The sequence below is a fragment of the Botrytis cinerea genome, chromosome 3, assembly GCF_000143535.2.
Source record: "Botrytis cinerea B05.10 chromosome 3, complete sequence".
NCBI lineage: Eukaryota > Fungi > Ascomycota > Leotiomycetes > Helotiales > Sclerotiniaceae > Botrytis > Botrytis cinerea.
Window position 1 is genome coordinate 2,431,665 of NC_037312.1, and position 22,113 is coordinate 2,453,777.

A 22,113-nucleotide genomic window follows, 5' to 3' on the forward strand; every position below is an offset into this window, starting at 1 on the left:
TTACAATTAAAATATCGAAAACTAACACTTGAACTACTTTTTAATAATTATATGGCCAGTTACTAATCTCTAGTTGAAACCAGTAATTGTATCATTGGATGGCCAAATGTCAAGAGCTAGAAGATGCAAATGTCTGATTGCAATTGTATATAATGGAAGCAAACACTCTGCAGTACAATTCTCATAGCTTATATAATCTAGCCATTGAGGAGTCATTGAGACAAACCATACGCTCGCTTTCTCACTCTAACCATGTCATGCCATCATTCAACCTCTATCTTTTCTCCCGACTTCATCCAGGCACCGCCTTCACTCTGGCTTAAATCAAGCCCCGTCTCGTAATTGAGAGAGTGGTGGTGAGAGTGAGATATTTCCAGGGTGATGTTCATCGAATGATGTCATCATTTCGGAAATGCGACCGAGATCGAATCTATCAAGACGTGAACAGGTTAGCAGGTGTGAGATAAGAGGCTACTTCCGTACTGGAATAACCTTTTCCACCCTGCTTGGTTCTTCACTGGCAATTCATTGACTCTAGCCATCTGATCATATTTCATATCCGTCATTTCCTCTCTGGTGCCATTTAAGAGAAGATCGCCAGCTCGGGGGCAGCGCGGTTTACGTGCCGTTACGATGTGCAAGGTGAGGTAGTAATTACCACTCTCAATCTCCTCGACCTCGACAGGTAATAACCTCTCGCGAAGCTATATTTGATTAACCAAGAGATTTAAAATAGCTAGGGAAAAAATACCTGTGGTATATCGTTCTCGAGCCCAACCTGGTATAGAATGAAGTCCTTTAGACGTTGACCGGTAGTTGTAGATCCTCCTACGGGTAGTCTATGAATAATCTCTTTAACATCCCAGAATCTATGTAACATTAGCGTCTTCTACAATGAGACAGAGTGCCTATTCATTAGCTTACCCCGCTCCTTCTAGCCAAGACTTCAGATTGACTGCAGGAATTCCATCACGTGGGCGCAATATTGCCTTATGGCGTTCCATGACTCTTTCCATCCAACCGGGTACTGTATCTGCAAGTTCGCTATCGTAAGATGGTCGCCTGAGGCGATCAGCAATATTATCAGTCCAGTCAGTTTGGGGTATGCTCTGGTGATATTCATCACGATTCACGGTAGTATAACCTGACAATTTTGATCTTGGTCTAGAGTCAACTTCCAAAAATTCCACAACTCCACCAGGTTGGAGAATTCTATTCGCCGTTAGTCGTAGTACCTAGTAACTCTTCGGGACTTACTCACAAGCGAACATCATCCAAAAATGTCTTGTAACTCTCAACTCTGTCGAAGACATCTCTTCCGCGGATAAAGGAGTATAGGTTATGCGGAATATGATCTGAATGCGCTAGTAGGCAATTGAGGTTTCGAACATTAAAGGCAGGGGCAGATTGAGTTTGTGAAGAATTGACACGACTGAAATAATCGGACGTGTCCATCTCGGGAGTCGGGACAATGAAATCCCTATGATCTAATTAGCACGTTGATTCCAAATGAGGGCAATCATCATACTTAAGTTGAATGTCTCTTTGTACACAAGACCAGTGGTCTGTCTCATCGATTCCCTCCACAGTCCAATCTGGTTGGTCTTCCTTAACTTTGAAACACCAACTCCCATCGCTGCACCCAATCTATTGTATTCAGCACGATTCCAATGTATAGTAGCGAAGACATACCTCCAAAACCCGAGGTGGTCCTTGGTAAACAGGAACAGATCGAGACTGCAGCTCTCCAGTGATTGGTGTAGTCTTCGTCGACGAGCTCGGGTTGTATTCCCAGTATGACAATTTTTCCTCTGATGTTAAGTTGCCCTTTTCTGAGCTCAATGAGCTTTGGCCCTTGATCTGTTCGATATCGTTCATTCTTGCTCTAAACTATTGAGTAAAAAATCAGCATGAAGTTGTAAACTCTCTGGAGCAATGCGTAGCGCAAGTCTCAAGACATTCAAGGACGACGAGAAGAACTAACATCATGGTGGTATGCTTTTTTGATCAATCTCAGTATTTCTGTGACTGACAAATCTTGGGTATTTTTGGTTTGAAGATGGCTATGAGCATCAACCAGTTCGCCATATTCATTGTAAACCATATAAGCTTTGCAAACATCGAATTCCTCACCCTCCCGGAAATCATCACACAATGAGTTTTCCGGTTGCTTTTTGAGAGATGACGATGATTTGATGCTTGAATTTTCCATTTTCTCACTCGTCTGTGTAGATGTCGCGAATGAAATAAGAGGGGAGCCTCCGCATGAAGAACGTTTCAGCTGATGTGAAGGCAGAGTTCTAAAGACTCTTGTCAGCATGGTGTTTTCTGAGTTAAGTACACCTTCCGTTTGTATTAATATCTGTGTGGATCAACCATGCTCTGATTTTGCCATCATCACTTCCAAATTTCCAAGTGAACTTTCGGGCTGAGAACATACTTTGGAGGTTGTGGAGTCTCGGAATCATGACCATCAAAACCTCCTAGGACAGATATTTTTGGAGATGGAGATGAAGCTCTTAGCTCAATGATTGATACCACACTGTTGGATCTGCCGTGCTTCGGCGACAATTGTGCAAAATCATCAATTTCCATCTGGAAGACCTTTCCCGTGTGAGAGGTAAAGACCAAGGGCGTGAAATGCTGTTGCTCACATTCATGCTCCATGATTGCGAGATTCTGATGAGTTGATGGAGAAAGAAGGAAGAGGAAAGACTCAATGGGCTTGATTTACTAGAGAAACTGAACCACCCATTAAAAGATGTGAATTCAAGAGGATCGGCGAGTAAGGTTATCCGGTTGTTAATGGTGACAATTGTGGGAATGAAAATGGAAAGGGAAGTCACGACTGGTAGTCAGATCGAAGTAGGTTGGTAAGATTTCAGATTCCACAATCTTGCGATTATCCTGAGAATCGATGGCAAACATAGCAAACCAAAACTGTATTCAGAATACAGCATGAAAGCTTATGGTAAATAGAAAGATGATGGGACTGAAAGTGATATACTTTCTTGCTTTACATTCTTGTTTAAATCTCTCTTGAAAGCTCCAGGACGAGATACTGCTCTGTCACGTGTGACACTCACATTCATACATCGACTGAATCCATCAACCAATTTTTTGAATTGTTTGCATTATCTCCATGCCCCTCGTAGAATTTAGATCCGATTATCAAATTCTCTCATACCGCAACTCTTCGCGTTCACAACCTCGACGAGAATCCCCCAACATGCTTCAAAAACTTCAATTGCATGGGTTTAGCAATCAAATCCTCATCCTTCAACTGCTTGCCAAAAGCTTTGAATTCTTCCGAAGCTCCATGGGCTGCGATTGCAGCTTTGTCTTTGTAACTGATAATTTATTCATCAGTTTCATATAATTCACGTATATCAGACAACGTCAACGATATCAAACGCACCTCTCAAGCATAATGATTTCTACAGCACCTGTCTTTTTGTTGACTTCTTTATTGATCTCATACTTCAATGTTCCAGGTTCAGTTGCCTTGATATGTGCAGAGATTTCGTGCAGGAGTTCTGCAACCTAGTGAGGAATAGGGGTTAGTTGTCACTAGAGCATGTATCGTGGGAGATCGAAGCTCACTCTATCTGCTTTCCCGTCCTTGGGAAAGATGATTGCTATCAGATCGATCTGTGACATGATGAATTGGTATATGGATCAAGAACGATGTGCTGTATTCCTCTTGCTGGTAGTGAGGTTCACATCTCCGTCTGTTCGGCTGTAGACCCCTCTAATTCGGATGTGTTCAAGGATTATTGAACCTCGGCATTTTTAATAATGGACCTACGCATCATGCAAGTGTCGATTAAAAACTGATTTTATTCGCCATATACGGAGAATTGAATGCATAGTTACACTCGGGTTGATTCTGAAATGAGGCTTTTTTTTGTTGAAACTTGCGAATGCACTATCACAGAGCGAATCTTCAAAGGTGCATTCCGTGCCCTTGATATGCCCCACCAAGATAGCTAGAAAAGTTATTTTTGGTGGTGGCGACGAGATTTCTAACAAGATGATGTATAGTGAATCACAATCTCGGCTGTTTTTGATATACAATGATATTAACATTATATCCATATTGAAGCTAAAACGTGATATAGAAAGCGATAAAAGGAGGAGGGAGGGGAGGTCAATCTTGCTGAAGGCTCTTTCTGGTCCCTAGGGACCCTCGCCTTAACAAGATGAAGGGGGGGGGGGGGGGGGGGGGGAGTTGTAAGTATGCGCGCATTTTATCATAAAATGGGCTATCACTCGATCAACCAGCCAATTTTCCACTTTCCAGCTGCAGCATCGTCATTGTAAAATTCAAGCACATGATATTATGCCATACGAAATTCTGATATTTATAAATGTATGGATAGATTGGTAGGTGGGTAAATAGCTAGGGATATGTAAGTAGTACAATTGGAACGAGAAGCCTTGAACAGTCGCTAATCATTCGCACACGCAAATCGCATCCCCTTCAACCGCTCAGTTTCGCTAACTCTTGATGCTCTCCAAAACCATTTCTCCTATACCCAAAAAAGAAGCCTCTTCGCCGAACCCGGTTCAAGAGGAAGAAAAACACGACGACGCCGGTAAATGCAGATGATTGTAGATTCCAAGGTGAAGAGAGGTGATTGATACAAAAAGAAAGTATAGGTAGGTAGCATGATGGTAAAATCGAGGAGCGGATCTTTCTCATATCTGGTAGAATTTCATGTAATAACGTAGTCGTCTCATGTCGTCAGTTCTCAAGGTCGTTGTGTGTAATGTATCGTCATAGTGTGCTTTAGATTTTCTCTCGTCGCCAAGTAGATTTGGTCTACACTGGTTTACTATTCCATCCTCTGATATCAGATAGACTTTGCGATAATAACGTCGTAGAATGATTCGTGGAGTCAGATCACCAGCCCCATACGGTAGCTAAGAAGTGTGCCATATTCACACGTTTGCCTCGCATCTCGACCATCCATGGATGTTCTAACATTCGCCAAGGTGAGGCACGACGAGTAGGGTCTTTCTCGAGACTAATTATAGAGTTAGTATGACTCCTGTCACTCAAATGAACTAGGGCTAAACATACCAACACTCGATAAAGTATTTGAAACTGTCACTCCATTTGATGCCAGCATCGGGTTCGTCCTTCAATTTTGGAATTGGTTGTCGAACAATGTATGTTAGAAGGTCAATCAATCCAGCACGAGGTTGCATCTCCGACCCATCTGCTGGGAATGGGAAGCGATGTTGGGCGACTTCCAACAGTGTCACACCAGTTGACCAGACATCGGAAGTGATGGTGTATGATTGACCAGTAATACGTTCAGGCGCCATGTAGTAAGATGTGCCAATAAAGGTATTTGCGTCACCCTTTGTACCGAACTCACCACTTACACCAAAATCACACAGTTTTACTTGACCATCGCGACACAGGAGAATATTGGAAGGTTTGATATCTCGGTGAATGATCTTCTTCCCATGAAGGTAGGTCAGACCGTTCAGGACACCTTCGGCAACCTTTCCGAGGACCTTCTCACCAGTGCGACCGCCAAGTTTCTTTACTTCACGATAGATTGAATCGAGGGAACCACCTTCGCAAAATTCCATAGCAATGGAAATGGTAGCCGTCGATGGTTCTACGAAAGCTCCGTAATAGCGACAGATGTGTTCGTTAGCGCAACCCTTGTTGAAACCTAATTCACGGACGATTTGCTTCTTGACGTCAGGATCGGGATTTGTGGTAATTATCTAAGAGAATCAGTAAGCGGCGTAGAGAATCTTGTGGGGCATTAAAAAATACCTTTAATGCGAAGACGGTCTTTCCACCCTTCAGCATGCATCGAGTTACTGCACCTCCTGCTCCCTCTCCCAAGCTCCCGAGTTCCTCAATCCGTTTCTCCATACTTGCTATCCGCCACCCATCATCATCTAAATCTTCGACATCTAATGTTCTGCCTTTTTCTAAGCTGAGCTTGTCGAACGCTTCAAGTCCATTCATGCTACCATCCCGCTCCATGCCAACGCCTCCTTCGCTCCTTTCCGAGTATAATGAGCCTACAGCTGATGACGGGTCAGGTGTGCCTTGCGGCTTGCTCAAACCATATTGCGATGCTAATGAGAATGCAGAATACTGGGAACCTGCAGATGTTGGACCACTTCCCTTCCCGTCCATCGGCCCAAAGCTACCTGATCTTGAATGGGCAGCACTACTTTCGCTTCCTCCACTTGCAGATTGTCCTGGTGCAACTGCACCCCTTCCAGATTGTTCATATGGTGTAGCATTACTTCCCATAGGCGTAGCTAGTTGTAATCGAGGTAACGCCGGTCGCGCAGGCATCGAGCCAGGCATTTGAAGTGTGAGACCTTTGGTTGCAGGAGCATTGACGGGCTTCGCATTGGGAGAAGGTGGTATGGCCAGGCCCAATCTAGGTGTCCTTGCGCCGCCATTTTGTCGACTGCCTGGAATTGGAGGGCGTAATAATGGAGCTGGAGAAGACATGTTGGGTAATGGGTTGAGAGAGAGATTGCTCGAGGGCTTCGAATCGGTAGTGTGATCTTCGTATTGTCTACTCATATTACACTTAGAATGATCGAAAGGTTGCGGCGTAAAAATGAAACAGATACGGCAGGATTCGAAGTCGTTGCCGTTGTCTCAAGTTCCGAATCTCGGGTCACACCGTTGCCGGTGTTCTTTATGTTATTGCACTGATCTTGCATCGGCATGCAGTCCACCGCTGCAAGAGACCGTTGCTGCAAACGAGGAAATGCTTTTATATGGTCGAAATGGGTCCGAGGCCCGTCTTGTGACTGATCCGAGTTCTCGAAAAGTTGGCTGTGTTGGATAGACTGAATGAATAGCAAGTAGAGAAAGATTTGTTATGTATCAGGGTTTTTGTGACAACTCTCGTAAGGATGGTGAGGCAATTTGTTCCAACTTCCAGCTCCAGTTTCCAATGTTGGGTACTCGTAATAATCTGCGGGTATTCAAACCGAGACTCGTTTCCGTTTCAAAGCTTATCGTCTCGAAGTGTGGGTCGATAAAATGGTAAATTGAGGGTATGGTTCTTGGGAGGGATTTGTTGGAAAGAGGGGAAAAGGATACTTAATAATCCTTTGTGTTGTAATGTTTGAAACGATTGGGGAGGATCTTCTGTTCAATTGGAAGATATACAAAAGTTGGTAGGTGTATTATGTAAATAACAAGAATCAACAACAAGGAGGTAGGAGGTCGGTATTGATAACAACAAGTGCACGCAATGTTGGTCTTTCTTCTTTAGCCACAATAAGTGAATGAGCTGATGATGGTGGAAGAAGAGATGGTAATGGTAGTAAAGAATGTTTTAAATGGAAGATTTGATGCCCTTGAATCGAGGTGGGATTGGATGGAAAAGCCCGCCGTGCCCGCATACGAAGTACACGTTAAAAAGCTGCAAGGGAATGAATGCAATATTGGGGTCGATGCGCGTACGACAAGAGTTTATTCTATTTAATCCTTGCAAAAGAAAGTTTGGATCTTTTTTTGGAGGGAGAGAGGGGGAGCAAGAGAGAGGGAGGGAGCGAGCGAAGGAGACAGGGAGACAGGGAGACAGGGAGGCAAAGTTTATGTATATATAAATACATATATACATATATACATGGAGTAGATCATTCAAATATCGTCATGAGCATTATCATAAATGGTAACCGGAAGGGAAAAAACAAACGAACAAACACATAGCAGACGAGAGCGAGGAGGATTGAAAAGTGTTATGAACGGATGAGACCGATTGGATCTACCAAGATAGGTATAGTAATGGAATGTCTGAGTAGAGAGGAGAGGGTAGAGAGGCTCAAGAGTTATGTGTGCAATGGAGATCCAAGAAACGACTGGGTGTTCCTTCAACTAACCCATCCAACCAACCGCCTTGAATGTTTGTTTCTATTTAAAATAAAATAAGAGATCTCTTCTTTTCTTTTGCAAATCATTGTTATCAATCTATACTACTCAATGCCTGCTCATTTCCCACTCCTTACCTCGTCCCTTCATCAGTACTACTGCACAATCTAATGAGTTGGGATAGAACGTAACATGAATTCTGTTTACAGCATCCCGGGCATTGGCTATCGATCAAAATAGGATGAGCTACGGATCTATTCCAGTTCAAGGGACTTGTGAGTCTTGTCTCTTAACGGCTCAACGGCTATCCTATGTAAATTAATTCAACCTGGTTCGCTTGGGTAGCAGATACATATATACAGCACAGCGCCAAACTCATTGGAAATTTCTACGGAGACAGCTGCATGTGGCTACTCTTCCCGAGAAGCATAGAAAGGCAGGTCGGGTATTCGGTGCATGATGTTCGAAAAGCTGTCGTCGCTGGACTCGTCGTCTACCTTCATCAATCAATTAGAGGTGCTTGCTCACCTTCGAGTGCATCGGTGTTTCATAGCGAATTGGACAATTAGTGTTCAGCCATATATGTATATTTTCCTCCGTAGCAATACCTCTTTCGTAGCTGAATTCTACTCGGTATACTCCGTGCAACCCAATCACTGGTATAAATCATGAGGGGGCGTAAGAATAAAGTACAGTAATAAAAGCATGAATGAGGAGAGGTAAGATGATGGTGGTCAGAGAAATGCAGTCATGCAGAGAGCGCCGATCTTTAGAAGTACCCTCATGTATCTATTTGCATATTAGATTAACATCAAGAGTATTTTGGGTGTCGGGCATATGCAACGAAGAAGTTCTGCAAGTCGCTTCGTACATTCATTAAAAGGAGTACTTTGTAAATCCACAGTGTCTGTCTCGCTTCCCATTATCTAATGTGATCAAATAATGGATAATCGTGTGCTTCGAGCGGTTTTACATGTTGACTTGACGGACTTTCCCAGCCAAATAAGCCATTTAAATCAATCCATAGGCTGCTAATGTCCTGTCTACGGAGTTAGTTGGATCGTATGTAGTAAGTCGCCCAAACTGCCGGTTCCCGAAATTCCATCCCCGTATCTTCTTGTCTGGCACGAGATACACACCATGAGAAAATCATAGCTCGGTCAAGAGACAGGAGTCAAAATCAATCTAATTGTAACTAAAGAAAGACTTGCTTTCTTGGTTTCTCTGTTTCTCTCCGATCACTCACTAAATCAATTCTTCATGAATGAAAAAGATAACCGAGCTATTTTTATATAGAGAAAGAATCTTGCATGAATGATTTCTATTTCTATTTCCATTTCTATGCAGAATTGATATTATTGATGCTTGTACGTAGACAATTGGCAATTCATAGCACAAGACCATGGACTTTCGTGCCCATGCAAATACCAGTCTAGATGATCCTATTGGTTAAACTCCTTGTCGCAATTGAGAAACTTTGAAAAACGCGATGAACCCCGCCAAGACTTTTTTAGCGCGCGCGAATTTGGCAGGTACAATAGTACAGTCAGCAAATGGTAGTGACCGAGCCATGAAGTAAGGGAAAAAAAATAATTTCCTCTGATTTTTTTCAAAACACCAGAAACGACGTGGACCACCCAAGATGCCTTCCAAAAATTCCATACAAGGATCCAAGACCGTCGATCGAGTTTCAATTGAAGCGCCCGGATTATCCCCACAATCAAATCACAATTCCTCATCCGATGACGAACAAGATGAACAGGATGACATTTCGCAATCCGATTCAGACTCAGATTCAGATTCAGATTCTTTAGACAGTCAAGCTTCGCGGAAACGAAGGAAAACATCCCAGGAGCCAACGCAAAAAGACATCCCCTTGATTGCTACCACCTCTGTTCCTTCGCGGGTGAAGGCTAAATCACAAAAGAATTCTCTCGATGCCAAAAATGTTAGCAATGGCGCAACATTGGCTCCTACAGATGCGCAAACCACTTTTGCTGCCTTGAATGTGAAGCCATGGTTGGTGGGATCGCTGGGGTCTATGGCTATCAAGCGGCCTACGGGAATTCAAAAGGGCTGCATACCAGAAATATTGAAGGGAAGAGACTGTATAGGAGGCAGTCGCACAGGTTCTGGAAAAACAGTGGCATTTGCTGTTCCAATCCTACAAAAATGGGCTGAAGATCCTTTCGGGATCTTTGCTTTAGTGCTTACTCCCACGAGGTAAGACCTTGCCGTGTTGACTATGGTATAATCTGGCTGACATCACTTTCTCAGAGAATTGGCATTGCAAATTTACGAGCAATTCAAAGCGATCTCATCTCCCCAATCTCTCAAGGCTGTCCTGATAACGGGAGGCTCGGACATGCGACCCCAGGCAACGGCCCTTGCTCAACGACCACATATTGTTATCGCAACCCCTGGTAGATTGGCAGATCATATTCGAACTTCGGGCGAAGACACAATTGGTGCTTTGCGTAGGGTGCGCATGGTGGTTCTCGACGAAGCGGATCGATTACTTGCATCCGGTAGTGTAGGAAGTATGCTGCCAGATGTCGAAGAATGCTTATCTATCCTCCCACCTCCCGCGAAACGACAAACCTTATTGTTCACGGCTACAGTTACTCCAGAAGTACGAGCCTTGAAGGACATGCCTCGCACACCAGGAAAGCTTCCAGTTTTTGTTTGCGAAGTGGATACACAGGCTTTGGCAATTCCACCTTCCCTCAATCAAATGCATCTGCAGGTACCGGTAACACATCGAGAACACTATCTGCACATGTTCCTACTTACAGAAAAAAATCTACCAAAATCTATCGTTATCTTTTGCAATCGAACCGCTACTGCCGATTACCTTACCCACTTATTGCGACTTCTAGATCATCGAGTTACGGCACTCCATTCTAAACTTCCTCAAAGGCAAAGAATTGATAATTTGGGTCGGTTCCGTGCCTCTGCGGCCAGAATTCTAGTCGCGACTGATGTAGCCGCTCGTGGTCTTGATATTCCAGAGGTGGGTTTAGTAATTAATTACGATATTCCTAGGGATCCAGATGACTATATTCATCGAGTTGGTCGTACAGCCAGAGCAGGAAGGAAAGGAGAAGCTGTTTCATTCGTAGGTCAAAGAGATGTACAGTTGATACAGGCTATTGAGAACAGAGTGGGAAGACAGATGGAAGCTTGGGCAGAAGATGGCGTAAATCTGGAAACGAGAGTGATTAGAGAATCGCTGAAGTTGGTAGGAGAGAAGAAACGTGAAGCTATGTTAGAAATCGAGGAAGGAAGAGAAGTTGGCGGGAAAAGAAAGAGGGGCATGAAAAAGCTGAGTTGAATTAAAAGAGAGCAACGATATGATACCCAAATAAAAACTTGTTTTTTTTATTTACATACATACACGAACGCACAATGTCTCAGGGCCTGGAGAAAATCCCCGTGCCGAGGTTTTTGCGGAAGTTTTTTGCATACCAGATGTGTCGTTTACTATAGGTTTTGTTCATTATTCATTATATTCACAATGTTCAACCTCGTTTTATTGCTTATCTTGTTCTCATTGTTAATTCTATCTACCATTTTTGTTCAATGACATCTTGTGTAGATTTTGGGGGTTACATTGCAGGCGCCAACTCGCTCGGATGCCAGCTGCAGCTCGCGAAACTAACTGGATGCAGTAGGAGCTACCCTGGTGATGTTGTACATTGATGCGGGGGTTTTCAGCTGAAGATTTGTTTAGCTCATCGCTGCTCTTTCTTGAATAAACTTTTTTTCGTTTCTTCTCATCTCATTAATCTTGTCTCTCAATTGCTCAACAAAGTTTATCTCAAAATGTCATCCTCGACTATTAAGCAGAAGAAATTGGTTGATACTTTATCTGTTGCCGAGAAGGTGGATGTTGTGCTAGCATATACAAGTATCTGTACGCAACTCCTTCGTTTTCCCAAATACTCCCTTTCTTATGTACCAAAACGTTGAAAACTTGGACTAACCAGAGAAACTAAAAACAGTAGGAAATGCATTCTTCAGTCTGCTGACCGGTATATGGCGCACGAGAAATGCGAAGAGGGGAAGTTATAGGAGACATGTCCTTCTTACAGCTGTGAGGACTATGGTTAGGAGACTGAGTACTAGACAGATCTTGTGAGTTTTTGCTCTTTGAAACTGACTGGAGAGAGTGCGATACTTGCTGGAGGTGTTCACTGGAATACTTTGTGTTGAGCTCTTCAATGGTCTTTATTTCAAAACGCTACAGAGTGCCATGACGAATAGTGAGGGTAGAGGCTTGGCATCACATGCTGATAAATAAGATATGTCAATCCAAACACAGATAATGCATACGAAACCGTCTGCAAGCAGCGGGGTGTAGAGCCCTTGAGCGAGACTTTGGAGGATGGAACGCAGGCCCACTGGATAGGCGAAAAAGGAGCGAAGAAAGTGATGCTCAATTTTCATGGTTCGTCCAAAGTCCTTCTCCTTACGCCGCATACGAGGTCTGATTTTTTTGTGTCTATCAGGAGGTGGATTTGCACTCCCCGCAAGTCCCGAAGCTGTCGAATATATGTTTAAGGTTGTGGATGGTGCGGAGAAAGAGGGAAAGAGTTTGGCGGTATTGTTCCTATCTTATGGTATGCTATTTTACCTTATATCTATGTGTAATTTAGGTATTGTTATGTGAATACTGATAAATGCATATAGATCTTTCCCCGAGTGTGGTCTACCCTCGACAATTGGAACAAGCTGCCGCGTTGCTGAATCATGTCGTTCAAACCTTGAAGTAAGTCTACCTTTCAATTTTCTGCAACAGGTCGTCCAACAGTCCGGATTGCAACCCAACGATTAAAAACTTAGCAATATTCAATCACTTTGAAGCATTGAAACGGCTTTGATTTGAAATAATAAACCTATGACATCGATGATAGTATCTTCAGAATCTCAAATCTATAACTTTAAAATGAATTACAGTCTGGCTATTGGAAACGATTAAGTCTCATTATCATAAATTATCAAGACTAACTGGCATATCTCCAACTTTTCAGCTACCCTCCATCCTCCATAATTCTAGCTGGCGACTCCGCGGGCGCAAATCTCGTCCTCGCTCTGCTGTCTCACATCATGCATGGTCATCCAAATGAAAGCATTCCTCGAGTCAGCTTCTCAGAACCACTGGATGGAGCTGTGCTCTTAGCACCTTGGGTCACATTTGCCACGAGCTCTAAATCATTCGAGACGAATGAATACAAAGATCTACTCCATCCCTCCGCTATCAAAGTTGTAAGTTTCCGTTCTTAAATTCCCCCCCTTCATATCTTCTTAAACTCTTCCCAACCTTATTGTCCAACTATTTCTGGTACTAATTGGCTAACCTAAACCCATCAACCAAAAGTGGTCAAGCGAATATCAAGCTTCTGCTCCATCAGATAACTACATTGAACCACTCTACGCTTCCTCGTCGTGGTGGTCGCGTCTTTCCACCACCGTGTCATCAATCCTAATCTTAGCTGGTGAAAATGAAGTCTTTGTCGACGATGTGAAAGCCTTCACGGATAACTTGCAGAAAGTAGGAACGGAAACGGGAGGTGTGGAAATTGAGTTGTTCGTGGCGGAGAATGAGTATCATGACCAACCTAATTTTGGGTTTGGAGAGGATAGTCTTGGAAAGAAGGGTGGCCAAGGGTGGAAGATTGGGAATTGGGTTTGGGAGAGATGTTGAATGGATCTTGAGGTATCAGGGATAGATCGGATACAGGCACTGGCTGGTATGGCTACGGAAATGGAAAATGATTGAGGGAAAGTGGAAATCCGAGGTGTTCTGCGCAATTCAGTAAACCTAGTTTGAGTATCTTCCTCGCATCATAATTACAATAATGATTGTTTTTCTACAATATGTTTCTATTTTACAGACGAGATCGTTGTCCGCTTTTCATACACAATACCTACACAGCCCAATTTCGAATATCTTTGATTTCACACACAAATGATATCTATTTCTTGTGATTTATTTATTTTCTACAGGTTTTCGGAAACATGATTCGAGGGTGGCACATGTGGCATCCTCTATTTGAATGCAATCTGTTGAGCCGATGAGCGGGAAAACAGATATCGCAGAATTCTTTGGTAAGCCCTTACAATCAAGACAACAGGTGCAATGAATCTCCCGACAACATATTCCCTCACCTTTGCTGTCTGTCAGTATAGATCCCAATACCAAGCATCATCTTCAACCAATATGTATTCGTTTAGCGGAGTTAGCAAGGAGATGGCTTCTGGTCGCTCGGAGGTCGTTGAATTGACTGGCTTGAATGCGCTAAACAGGATATTGGCCACAGGACTCACGCGCGTGAGAAGCTGGGATGGTAGGGTTCGCCCTGTCGTTTTGCAGTTTTTTTTATTTCAATTTTATTTTTGTGTGTGGTGTGTGATCTTGAATTTATTGGGAGGGGGGAGGTTGGAGAATGGGATAATGGGGCGGCGATGAGGTGGTGGACCCACCCACTTGTTTGATCAAGGAGAAATGAGAGGGAATTTTTTGAGAGTGAATATTCAGTGGTGAATGACGCGGGGAAAATGAAGCTAGTAGAGTTTGGTGATTCCTGTATTCAGACCGACACAACATTGATCGGTACATGCATGTAAGTTTTGTGGAAATATCACTACGAGATGGAGGATGAGAGATAATTACGGTCGCGCAAGCTCAATTGATATACTCTAGACTAAGCATTAGAGAAACAGCCCTCTTACTTCTTCCTTGCCATGATAAAATAATGCATCTCGTCATCAGAAGCAATACCTGCAGATGGTCGTGGCGTGAACAAATCACTCTTCGTGTAAATGATCTCAAACCCAGCGGCTTCAATCACGCTTTTCCACCCCTGCTTTGTAAATGCTGTCATAGAAGAACACTTTGATCCCATGAACGTCATTTCGACATTGGTGGCGCACAATCCATCCGCATCATACATCGAAGGTGTTGTTTTGAAGTCTTCGGCGCAGATGGTGCCGATACATAGGAGTCCGTTTGGTTTTAACCAACTGGACATCTTTGAAGCCATTGTACTCATCTCTTTGCGAGACAAGCAGAAGAGTGAGAAGATAGTAAATATGACGTCAATTTCAGGAGTGTTGTTATGTAATTGAGGACTATATTCCAACATGTTCGCTTGTGTGAATGAGCCCGTCGGAACACATTTGCTGGATAGATCGACCATAGCGCCGGATAAGTCGAGACCATGAACATTGTGACCATGGGCCGCCATTGTGTATGATACCGGCTTGCCAGTCCCACAGCCAATATCGAGAACTTTTGAATTCTTGGGTAGTTCTAGAAGGGTTCTCTCAACGAATTCTCGGAGACCGATGTCGTGAGAAAAAGCACCCTCATAGATTTTGGCAAGATGATCGTAGTACTCGACAGAAGGAAATTCTGCTTCTCCTGCCGCTAGTGAATGTAGGCTAGAAGGAGCAAGCTTGGCCTCACTGATGACAGTTGAAATGGACTTAGCGTCATCGATGATAGCCGAAGGAGACATTTGAGTGGTAATGTTTTCTGATTCTTTCTAGGTGGTAGGTGTTGGCAGGAATTTAGGATGCCAAAGGATAAGCACTTGGGTCTATTTTTAAGTACATCGACTTTTGACTGACTATAAACCGTGGAGTACATAGACCATATACGAAAACACCGAGACCTCGCGCCTTCTTTATGCGTGCGGCAGAATATCAAGGCTTCGCAACTTCCTCGTACCGCTCCCTCTGTCACTTGATTGTACCTCTATCATAGAAAATACCAGGAACGTCAAAATCCCCAAAGAAGAGTGGCAAGATAACGGGCGAAGCAACGGCAGAGACCATGTTTGACACTTCAAGCTGTCGTACCGTGATTAATGAAGAGCCTATCAAGCATTGAGATACTGACATAGGGCGTGGTGTCCAAGATCCTTTATGGGTTTCGGGTACTCCCATAAAAGACATGATATATCTGGACTGTAGAAGTGCAGAAGACGCATTAAAATAGGGACATCGATATGCAACTGACTGAGTTGGACAATGCCCCTGAAATCCATACTCCTAGCTAATTAGTGAATTGGTTAGATTCGGGTTCAAGGGCTCCCAGAACAACGAAGCGCAAAAGGTCACATGGTAACCCTTTCACATACACGACCGTCAGTCATAACATGTATAACTTGCACAGTGTCGATAAATCTTGACAACTAAAGTTGAATGTTACAAGAAGTGGGAATTGAATGAAGATAGGGATCCGCTAATTTATGACTAGTCTCAAGGTAGTTTAGCACCAGCACTGAAGTGCGTGGACTTCACTGGTATAAAATGACGAAAATCCGACGTGTCGAACATGTTCCTCATGGAATGCACTTTTGCGATTGCCTCTATCGCTGTTGTGCCATATCGGATGTGCGTGGAAGTACAGAGATAAGATATTTCCCCGGGTACCCCCTGATTTTCAGCAAACTGCATTGCAACTGCATGAAAACAAACGCAGATCTACGTTTGCACATAGCAGACTTGATATCATATAATGCCAGAGCCATTGGGGTTGATTACGCGAATTCCACGGCCGTGGTCGATGGATATTCCTTCCGAATGAAGGGCCTGTATTGTAAAGGTGGCACAATCAGTGGTTTGATACTAGCCTGGTGACCTTGTGCATGTTGAACGCGGATGGCAAACGCTCCGTCATTCGCTGGAAGTACAATAGAGAGCAACAGTGTCATTTGACCGTTATCTCTTACATACTGTCAAGTTTTGAGCCGTTGGTTTGTATCTTTTTGTGGCTTCGTTATCCATGTAAGTGGTGCCACCTTGACGATTCGAGTATAATTCTTATCAGAGCCGGGGGCATTTCGTTGCGCATCATGCATGACCTAAGTTCGTGAAGCCGTCGATAGTGTTTTAGTATATCTACATAGAAGCTTATTATATATACTCGGCGCCTTGCAATTGCTCCACAACCTCTAGATCGCCTGATCCTGAGGGCTATTGCGGCGCACGTACCGTTCGCCCCCCACCTTCTACTACCTATCTGCAAGAGGGAGATCAAACGCGCCAGCCGATGGATACAAACGAAATATCACCAGGATTATTATTGGACACAGCTCACCCGATCTATTACGTGCTCGAACGTTGTTATTCCTCACAAGACCTATGCGCTTATCCCGAGCCCCGTCTGCTTGAAACTGTACCGCTTTAGACATACGCTTCCCTTTTACTTCCAATTCAAGTCGTCTTGCCCATCCTTACGCCTTTTCTCGAAGTTATTGCGTTTTCAAATCTACCGATACGATACAGACTTTCACTGGGGTTTGACTTCTTAGCGAATTCTCGTTTCGATGAGCTAGCTAGTTCATAGGAGTCTACAATGAAGACGTTTCAAGATTTCGATGTTGATGACGCCAAGGTGGAGGAAAGAAGAAGTCTTCTTCCTAAAAACATCAGACGGGTTAAGGACGTCAAGGTTATTAGAGGTTCCCCTAAATGGCCAGGACTCACTATTGCCGTTATCTTGTTTCTCTGGTGGACATGGTTTGTCATATCAGATTTAGTTGGGCCTGGAGAACCAATATCTGATATTCATGGGGACAAATACTATGAGTTTGATGAGGTTTAGACTTTTCTCTCGTGGCTTATGAACTCGGGTGACTGACATGTTTACAGATAATACCGAGTGAGAAACTTATATGGTATCCATGCTTTGACATCGCCCCTGGATCGAGGTTCAAATGCGCAAGACTCACGGTTCCTATGGACTATCATCGGCCTCTAAATGAATCGGATGACAATCCTAAAGTACATATTGCGTTAATTTTAATACCCGGAAAGCATACTGGAGATCAGTTCTCTAAATCACCGTTACTCCTGAATCCAGGTGGGCCCGGAGGATCTGGTACACTGTTTGGTCTCGTAGCCGGATCACTGATTCAAAACATTGTTGGTGACGATCAAGATGTAATTGGATTTGATCCTCGAGGTGTTGGAGCAACAACGCCACCAGCTGATTGTTTCTCGTATGGGGGGACATATGATGGAGTGGGAGATGACCAGGCACGAGGAGATTACCACAGGCTACTTTTCAACGTCGCAGGGCAAGCAATTGGTCTGGCTAATACGAGTTCAACGGCATTGCGACATCTTGATGCACGTGCAAAAGCTATGGCAAAATTGTGCGCGGAGAAGGATTCCCTGAGTGGACAAAGCAGTATTTTTCGACATGCGGGAACACCAAGTGTTGCAAGAGATATGATTAGTATCATAGATGCGTGGGATGATTGGACCTCAAGTATGAAAGAAGAATCGGCATACTATGATATTGCCGATTTCGATCTTCCTGATGAAAGAGAGCCCGAAAATGAGCCCGAAGATGCAAGTTTAGACACAAAGGGTAAATTAGTGTATTGGGGTTTCAGTTACGGGGTATGTATCTTCAACCATCTCGTGACAATTACTGAATTTTCTAGACACTTCTTGGATCTACCTTCGCAGCAATGTTCCCGGATAGAGTAGGCCGACTTGTCCTGGATGGTGTTGTTGATGCTGATTATTATGTTGCTCCTATCGTAAGTTTAACTGGTCACCACAATCCTTTACTTTTACTACCTGATCCTGATCCCTGATGTAAATTCTATATCTCGCATTTCGTGATAAGCGATACTGACCCCTCAATTTTGTAGTGGCTCGAGAGTCAACGAGATGCAGACAAGGTGTGGTCATCGTTTTTCAAATACTGCCACGAGGCGAAGTCGGCGTGTGAATTCCACAGGGAAAACGACAAGGTAACAGATATCGAGGAGAGATTCGAGTCTGTTATGGAGAAATTGAAAAAGAACCCAATATCTGTTGTTTTAAAGGATAGCCTAACGCCCTCTCTCGTGACCTACTCGGAAGTCAAATACCAAATTTTTCAGATGCTCTACGCTCCCCTATACGGTTTCCGAGTTCTCGCTCCATTGCTTGATGCCCTCGAACGCAACCTCGAAGACTTTTTTGAGTTTATTCCCACACCTCCGTCATACGATCTCGAGACCGTTTGTAAGCATTCTCAGCCAAAGTGGATTTATTTCAATGATGCGCAACGAGTCATTTTTTGCAGTGACAAGAAGTACCCAGTAAGTATATTACTCCACGAATTACTTTTGAAGTTCTAACTTGTTTCTATAGCTCAACCACACATATTCTGAGATTGAGAGCATGTTTGAAGACATGGAAGCCCAATCAGCATTTGCGGATGCATGGATATCGCTCATGATACAATGTTCTGGGTACGATATTCAAAGTAATGATCCCCCCATGCGATGGGATGACCATCCAGCACATAGGCAAAAGCCAATTAAGACCGCTTTTCCACTGCTTTATATTAGCAATAGCGCAGACCCTGTTACACCATTATTCGCAGGAGTAAAGATGGCTACAAAGTTCGTGGACGCGGGCTTCGTTGAACAAGAATCCGAAGGACATTGCAGTCTAGCTATGAAATCCAGATGTACCATTGAGAAAGTCAGGGCATACTTCCGTGAGGGAAAAGTTCCCGAAGCTCCCAAGCTAAGAGGAGAGGGATCAGATTTGCTGGATGGAGAGTGGGAAAAGTGTCCCGCTGATGAATGGCCATGGCACGAATATCAACCAAGTGCTCGGGTAGCAAACGAGGTAGAGGCAGCAGAACTGAAGCGACTAGACGCATGGGGTGGTATCCGGGACGCTTTTGCCCGAGTTGATCTCTGGGGTGCGAAAGAGTTCAGAAGATTTGACATTGCATTGTGATTTAACATATATCGATATATCAGCATAGCGGGAGTTGGGAGTTTTGTGAGATAGACATATACATGGATGTCAATTAAAGATCGGCTCGCCCTTTGTTTCATTTAAGTAGAACTGCCCGAATAACTATTTTACACTCGAATTCTCAGCATCTTTTCGATTTGAACAACAACACGGACATTGAAAAGCTGCCTATGTGAGGAGTGGAGCTGCAAACACTAATCCAAATGTCGTAATTGGTGGAAACTTGATATGATGTCACGTGTGTGTTCACACAGTGAGCTCGTTGAGAGTCGACATCATCAAGCAAATAGGGAGGGAGAGGGAGGAATATAAGAGGGAAGTTCATTGTCTATATTGTTCAGATGAGGATATCTTGTGAATTAATGCTATTCTGTAGCTATCTAGGCCTGGTAGGTGTGTTCATTCACGTTTGTAGTCCTGAGGTCATGTCATCTTAGAACCTCGCACAGACCAGCTTCACACTCCACTACGGCGACCTAGATGGTCCAAAAAATATTTCGAGATGGAACCAAAATATTGTCAGTGGCACCAGCGTGTGTAAATCCCACTCAAAACACTCTTTTTTTCTTTCTTTACGCTGAATTTCACATTCAAAATGCCGGCGTTTGCGAGATCAATTACTCCTTTCTTCCAGACAGCACGATCTGCGCTGCGTCAGGGTAATGCTGTCAGTCCTTTACAGCATGCTTTGAGAAGACAAAATGGAGCTGCTGTGATCAATGCTGCTCGCTCATATGCTACCGCTTTCGAGCGTTCGAAGCCGCATGTTAATATTGGTATGGCGTCTGTTTTCATCTGTATGCCGCCGGGCGTTTGCTAATTTCATACAGGTACAATTGGTCACGTCGATCACGGAAAGGTACATCATATCAATTTCGAAAGCCCCGCAGAGGCAAATAAATGCTAATTAGATCATGGATGTATAGACCACATTGACTGCCGCTATTACCAAGAGACAAGCAGAGAAGGGTATGGCCAGTTTCCTCGATTACGGTGCCATTGACAAGGCTCCCGAAGAGCGAAAGCGTGGTATCACCATCTCGACTGCCCATATCGAATATGCCACTGAAGCCCGCCACTACTCCCACGTCGACTGTCCCGGTCACGCGGATTACATTAAGAACATGATTACTGGAGCTGCCAACATGGACGGAGCTGTCATTGTCGTTGCTGCTTCTGACGGACAAATGCCCCAGACCCGTGAGCATCTCTTGCTCGCCCGTCAAGTTGGTGTTCAAAAGATTGTCGTTTTCGTCAACAAGGTCGATGCTCTTGAGGACCCTGAGATGTTGGAGTTGGTCGAGATGGAGATGCGTGATCTCCTCAGCACATACGGATTCGAAGGAGAAGAGACACCTATCATTCTTGGATCTGCCCTTTGCGCACTCGAGGGCCGCAGACCGGAAATTGGAACCGACAAGATCGATGAGTTGATGAATGCAGTTGATACCTGGATCCCAACCCCACAACGTGACCTCGATAAGCCTTTCCTCATGTCCGTTGAGGATGTTTTCTCCATCCCAGGTCGTGGAACTGTCGCCTCTGGCCGTGTCGAGCGTGGTGTCCTCAAGAAGGATTCCGAAGTCGAGATTGTTGGAAAGGGAGACCAAATCATCAAAACCAAGGTCACCGATATCGAGACTTTCAAGAAGTCCTGTGACGAATCCCGTGCAGGTGATAACTCCGGTCTTTTGCTCCGTGGTATCAAGCGTGAAGATGTCCGACGTGGAATGGTCATTTCCGCCCCAGGAACCACCAAGGCCCACACCAAATTCCTCGTCTCCATGTACGTCCTCACCAAGGAAGAAGGAGGACGCCACACTGGTTTCCACCAAAACTACCGCCCACAAATCTTCGTCAGAACCGCTGATGAAGCCGCTGCTCTCCACTTCCCTGACGGAACTGAAGACGCCGATTCCAAGATGGTCATGCCAGGTGACAACGTCGAGATGCAATGTGAGATTGAGAAGCCTTGCGCTTTGGACGTTGGACAGCGTTTCAACATCCGTGAGGGAGGACGAACCGTCGCCACTGGATTGGTTACCAGAATTCTCAAGTAAATCATTTAATTCATTAAAACCGTAGAGAAGGCTGAAATGGGATGACATATAACGTGTATGAAACGGAAGGGGAAAATACGGTGCGAACGCATTATATAAAATGAACGTCCAATGAAAACGAAAGGGAAAGGTGGAAAATTGGGATGGGAAAGAAAGGAAGATTGTAAAGAAATGGATCTTTCATTGTATATTTGAATAGCGAGAAAGGAGTTCGTTTATTCAATGTTACACTTGTAAATTTAGGACCCTTTCTTTGTAGATTACAGCAATAGCTGGGTGGCTTTTTAGCGGAAATGAAAAATAGAACTCCTCTCATTGCTGCTTCGGGTGTTGGTTTCTTTTAATGCACTCACAGTCTACTCACAACATCTAACACATGTACACTACATCATT

General features: G+C 44.0%; 8 protein-coding genes across 12 annotated transcripts; 4 read left to right on the forward strand and 4 right to left on the reverse strand.

The window, feature by feature from the left end:
* Positions 1-52: 52 nt before the first annotated feature.
* Positions 53-2,753, reverse strand: BCIN_03g07170 (hypothetical protein). Of its 4 annotated transcripts, none has more exons than XM_024692136.1 (9): positions 2,441-2,753; positions 1,985-2,300; positions 1,693-1,890; positions 1,529-1,647; positions 1,262-1,480; positions 925-1,212; positions 752-869; positions 659-704; positions 53-430 (listed from the first exon to the last, which is right to left on the reverse strand). In XM_024692136.1, exons 1-9 carry the CDS (start codon positions 2,665-2,667, stop codon positions 402-404), a joined length of 1,560 nt encoding a protein of 519 aa, XP_024547908.1. In that variant the 5' UTR covers positions 2,668-2,753; the 3' UTR covers positions 53-401. The 4 variants fall into 4 exon arrangements, with proteins under 4 accessions (XP_024547908.1, XP_024547907.1, XP_024547909.1 ...); XM_024692135.1 differs by having other exon boundaries at positions 627-704; XM_024692133.1 differs by having other exon boundaries at positions 493-704.
* Positions 2,754-2,871: 118 nt separating this feature from the next.
* Positions 2,872-3,880, reverse strand: BCIN_03g07180 (hypothetical protein). The gene is made up of 3 exons (XM_001549838.2): positions 3,604-3,880; positions 3,419-3,543; positions 2,872-3,350 (listed from the first exon to the last, which is right to left on the reverse strand). Exons 1-3 carry the CDS (start codon positions 3,658-3,660, stop codon positions 3,203-3,205), a joined length of 330 nt encoding a protein of 109 aa, XP_001549888.1. The 5' UTR covers positions 3,661-3,880; the 3' UTR covers positions 2,872-3,202.
* Positions 3,881-4,318: 438 nt separating this feature from the next.
* Positions 4,319-7,394, reverse strand: Bcmkk1. Its single transcript, XM_001549837.2, has 3 exons — positions 5,801-7,394; positions 5,087-5,748; positions 4,319-5,030 (listed from the first exon to the last, which is right to left on the reverse strand). The coding sequence occupies exons 1-3, from the start codon at positions 6,572-6,574 to the stop codon at positions 4,907-4,909; spliced, it is 1,560 nt and encodes a 519-aa protein (XP_001549887.2). The 5' UTR covers positions 6,575-7,394; the 3' UTR covers positions 4,319-4,906.
* A 2,037-nt stretch (positions 7,395-9,431) lies between these two features.
* On the forward strand, positions 9,432-11,411 carry BCIN_03g07200 (hypothetical protein). The gene is made up of 2 exons (XM_001549836.2): positions 9,432-10,099; positions 10,154-11,411. The coding sequence occupies exons 1-2, from the start codon at positions 9,519-9,521 to the stop codon at positions 11,208-11,210; spliced, it is 1,638 nt and encodes a 545-aa protein (XP_001549886.1). The 5' UTR covers positions 9,432-9,518; the 3' UTR covers positions 11,211-11,411.
* A 184-nt stretch (positions 11,412-11,595) lies between these two features.
* Positions 11,596-13,813, forward strand: BCIN_03g07210 (hypothetical protein). Of its 2 annotated transcripts, none has more exons than XM_024692138.1 (7): positions 11,596-11,792; positions 11,881-12,013; positions 12,181-12,326; positions 12,388-12,498; positions 12,569-12,647; positions 12,722-13,144; positions 13,257-13,813. In XM_024692138.1, exons 1-6 carry the CDS (start codon positions 11,702-11,704, stop codon positions 12,738-12,740), a joined length of 579 nt encoding a protein of 192 aa, XP_024547912.1. In that variant the 5' UTR covers positions 11,596-11,701; the 3' UTR covers positions 12,741-13,144; positions 13,257-13,813. The 2 variants fall into 2 exon arrangements, with proteins under 2 accessions (XP_024547912.1, XP_024547911.1); XM_024692137.1 differs by having other exon boundaries at positions 12,910-13,144.
* Positions 13,814-14,531: 718 nt separating this feature from the next.
* On the reverse strand, positions 14,532-15,655 carry BCIN_03g07220 (hypothetical protein). The gene has a single exon (XM_001549833.2). The coding sequence runs from the start codon at positions 15,397-15,399 to the stop codon at positions 14,608-14,610; it is 792 nt and encodes a 263-aa protein (XP_001549883.1). The 5' UTR covers positions 15,400-15,655; the 3' UTR covers positions 14,532-14,607.
* Positions 15,656-16,692: 1,037 nt separating this feature from the next.
* Positions 16,693-19,871, forward strand: BCIN_03g07230 (hypothetical protein). The gene is made up of 5 exons (XM_001549832.2): positions 16,693-17,486; positions 17,540-18,295; positions 18,340-18,438; positions 18,553-18,987; positions 19,040-19,871. Exons 1-5 carry the CDS (start codon positions 17,244-17,246, stop codon positions 19,637-19,639), a joined length of 2,133 nt encoding a protein of 710 aa, XP_001549882.1. The 5' UTR covers positions 16,693-17,243; the 3' UTR covers positions 19,640-19,871.
* Positions 19,872-20,164: 293 nt separating this feature from the next.
* Positions 20,165-22,085, forward strand: Bctuf1. Its single transcript, XM_024692139.1, has 3 exons — positions 20,165-20,436; positions 20,491-20,519; positions 20,587-22,085. The coding sequence occupies exons 1-3, from the start codon at positions 20,256-20,258 to the stop codon at positions 21,718-21,720; spliced, it is 1,344 nt and encodes a 447-aa protein (XP_024547913.1). The 5' UTR covers positions 20,165-20,255; the 3' UTR covers positions 21,721-22,085.
* The last annotated feature ends 28 nt before the right edge of the window (positions 22,086-22,113 follow it).

Coding starts and splice junctions, on each gene's coding strand:
- BCIN_03g07170 (XM_024692134.1), bottom strand. CDS start 2,667: ATGGAGCATGAATGTGAGCAACAGCATTTCACGCCCTTGGTCTTTACC. Junction 1,481..1,528: donor CAAAGAGACATTCAACTTAA/GTATGATGATTG, acceptor ATTAGATCATAG/GGATTTCATTGTCCCGACTC. Junction 870..924: donor TCTTGGCTAGAAGGAGCGGG/GTAAGCTAATGA, acceptor AATGTTACATAG/ATTCTGGGATGTTAAAGAGA.
- BCIN_03g07230 (XM_001549832.2), top strand. CDS start 17,244: ATGAAGACGTTTCAAGATTTCGATGTTGATGACGCCAAGGTGGAGGAA. Junction 17,487..17,539: donor AATACTATGAGTTTGATGAG/GTTTAGACTTTT, acceptor ACATGTTTACAG/ATAATACCGAGTGAGAAACT. Junction 18,296..18,339: donor ATTGGGGTTTCAGTTACGGG/GTATGTATCTTC, acceptor TGAATTTTCTAG/ACACTTCTTGGATCTACCTT.
- BCIN_03g07180 (XM_001549838.2), bottom strand. CDS start 3,660: ATGTCACAGATCGATCTGATAGCAATCATCTTTCCCAAGGACGGGAAA. Junction 3,544..3,603: donor AGGACGGGAAAGCAGATAGA/GTGAGCTTCGAT, acceptor ATTCCTCACTAG/GTTGCAGAACTCCTGCACGA. Junction 3,351..3,418: donor GAAATCATTATGCTTGAGAG/GTGCGTTTGATA, acceptor ATAAATTATCAG/TTACAAAGACAAAGCTGCAA.
- Bctuf1 (XM_024692139.1), top strand. CDS start 20,256: ATGCCGGCGTTTGCGAGATCAATTACTCCTTTCTTCCAGACAGCACGA. Junction 20,437..20,490: donor GAAGCCGCATGTTAATATTG/GTATGGCGTCTG, acceptor AATTTCATACAG/GTACAATTGGTCACGTCGAT. Junction 20,520..20,586: donor GTCACGTCGATCACGGAAAG/GTACATCATATC, acceptor ATGGATGTATAG/ACCACATTGACTGCCGCTAT.
- BCIN_03g07220 (XM_001549833.2), bottom strand. CDS start 15,399: ATGTCTCCTTCGGCTATCATCGATGACGCTAAGTCCATTTCAACTGTC.
- Bcmkk1 (XM_001549837.2), bottom strand. CDS start 6,574: ATGAGTAGACAATACGAAGATCACACTACCGATTCGAAGCCCTCGAGC. Junction 5,749..5,800: donor AGACCGTCTTCGCATTAAAG/GTATTTTTTAAT, acceptor TGATTCTCTTAG/ATAATTACCACAAATCCCGA. Junction 5,031..5,086: donor AAATACTTTATCGAGTGTTG/GTATGTTTAGCC, acceptor CTCTATAATTAG/TCTCGAGAAAGACCCTACTC.
- BCIN_03g07200 (XM_001549836.2), top strand. CDS start 9,519: ATGCCTTCCAAAAATTCCATACAAGGATCCAAGACCGTCGATCGAGTT. Junction 10,100..10,153: donor TTAGTGCTTACTCCCACGAG/GTAAGACCTTGC, acceptor TCACTTTCTCAG/AGAATTGGCATTGCAAATTT.
- BCIN_03g07210 (XM_024692137.1), top strand. CDS start 11,702: ATGTCATCCTCGACTATTAAGCAGAAGAAATTGGTTGATACTTTATCT. Junction 12,499..12,568: donor GGTATTGTTCCTATCTTATG/GTATGCTATTTT, acceptor AAATGCATATAG/ATCTTTCCCCGAGTGTGGTC. Junction 13,145..13,256: donor ATCCCTCCGCTATCAAAGTT/GTAAGTTTCCGT, acceptor ATCAACCAAAAG/TGGTCAAGCGAATATCAAGC.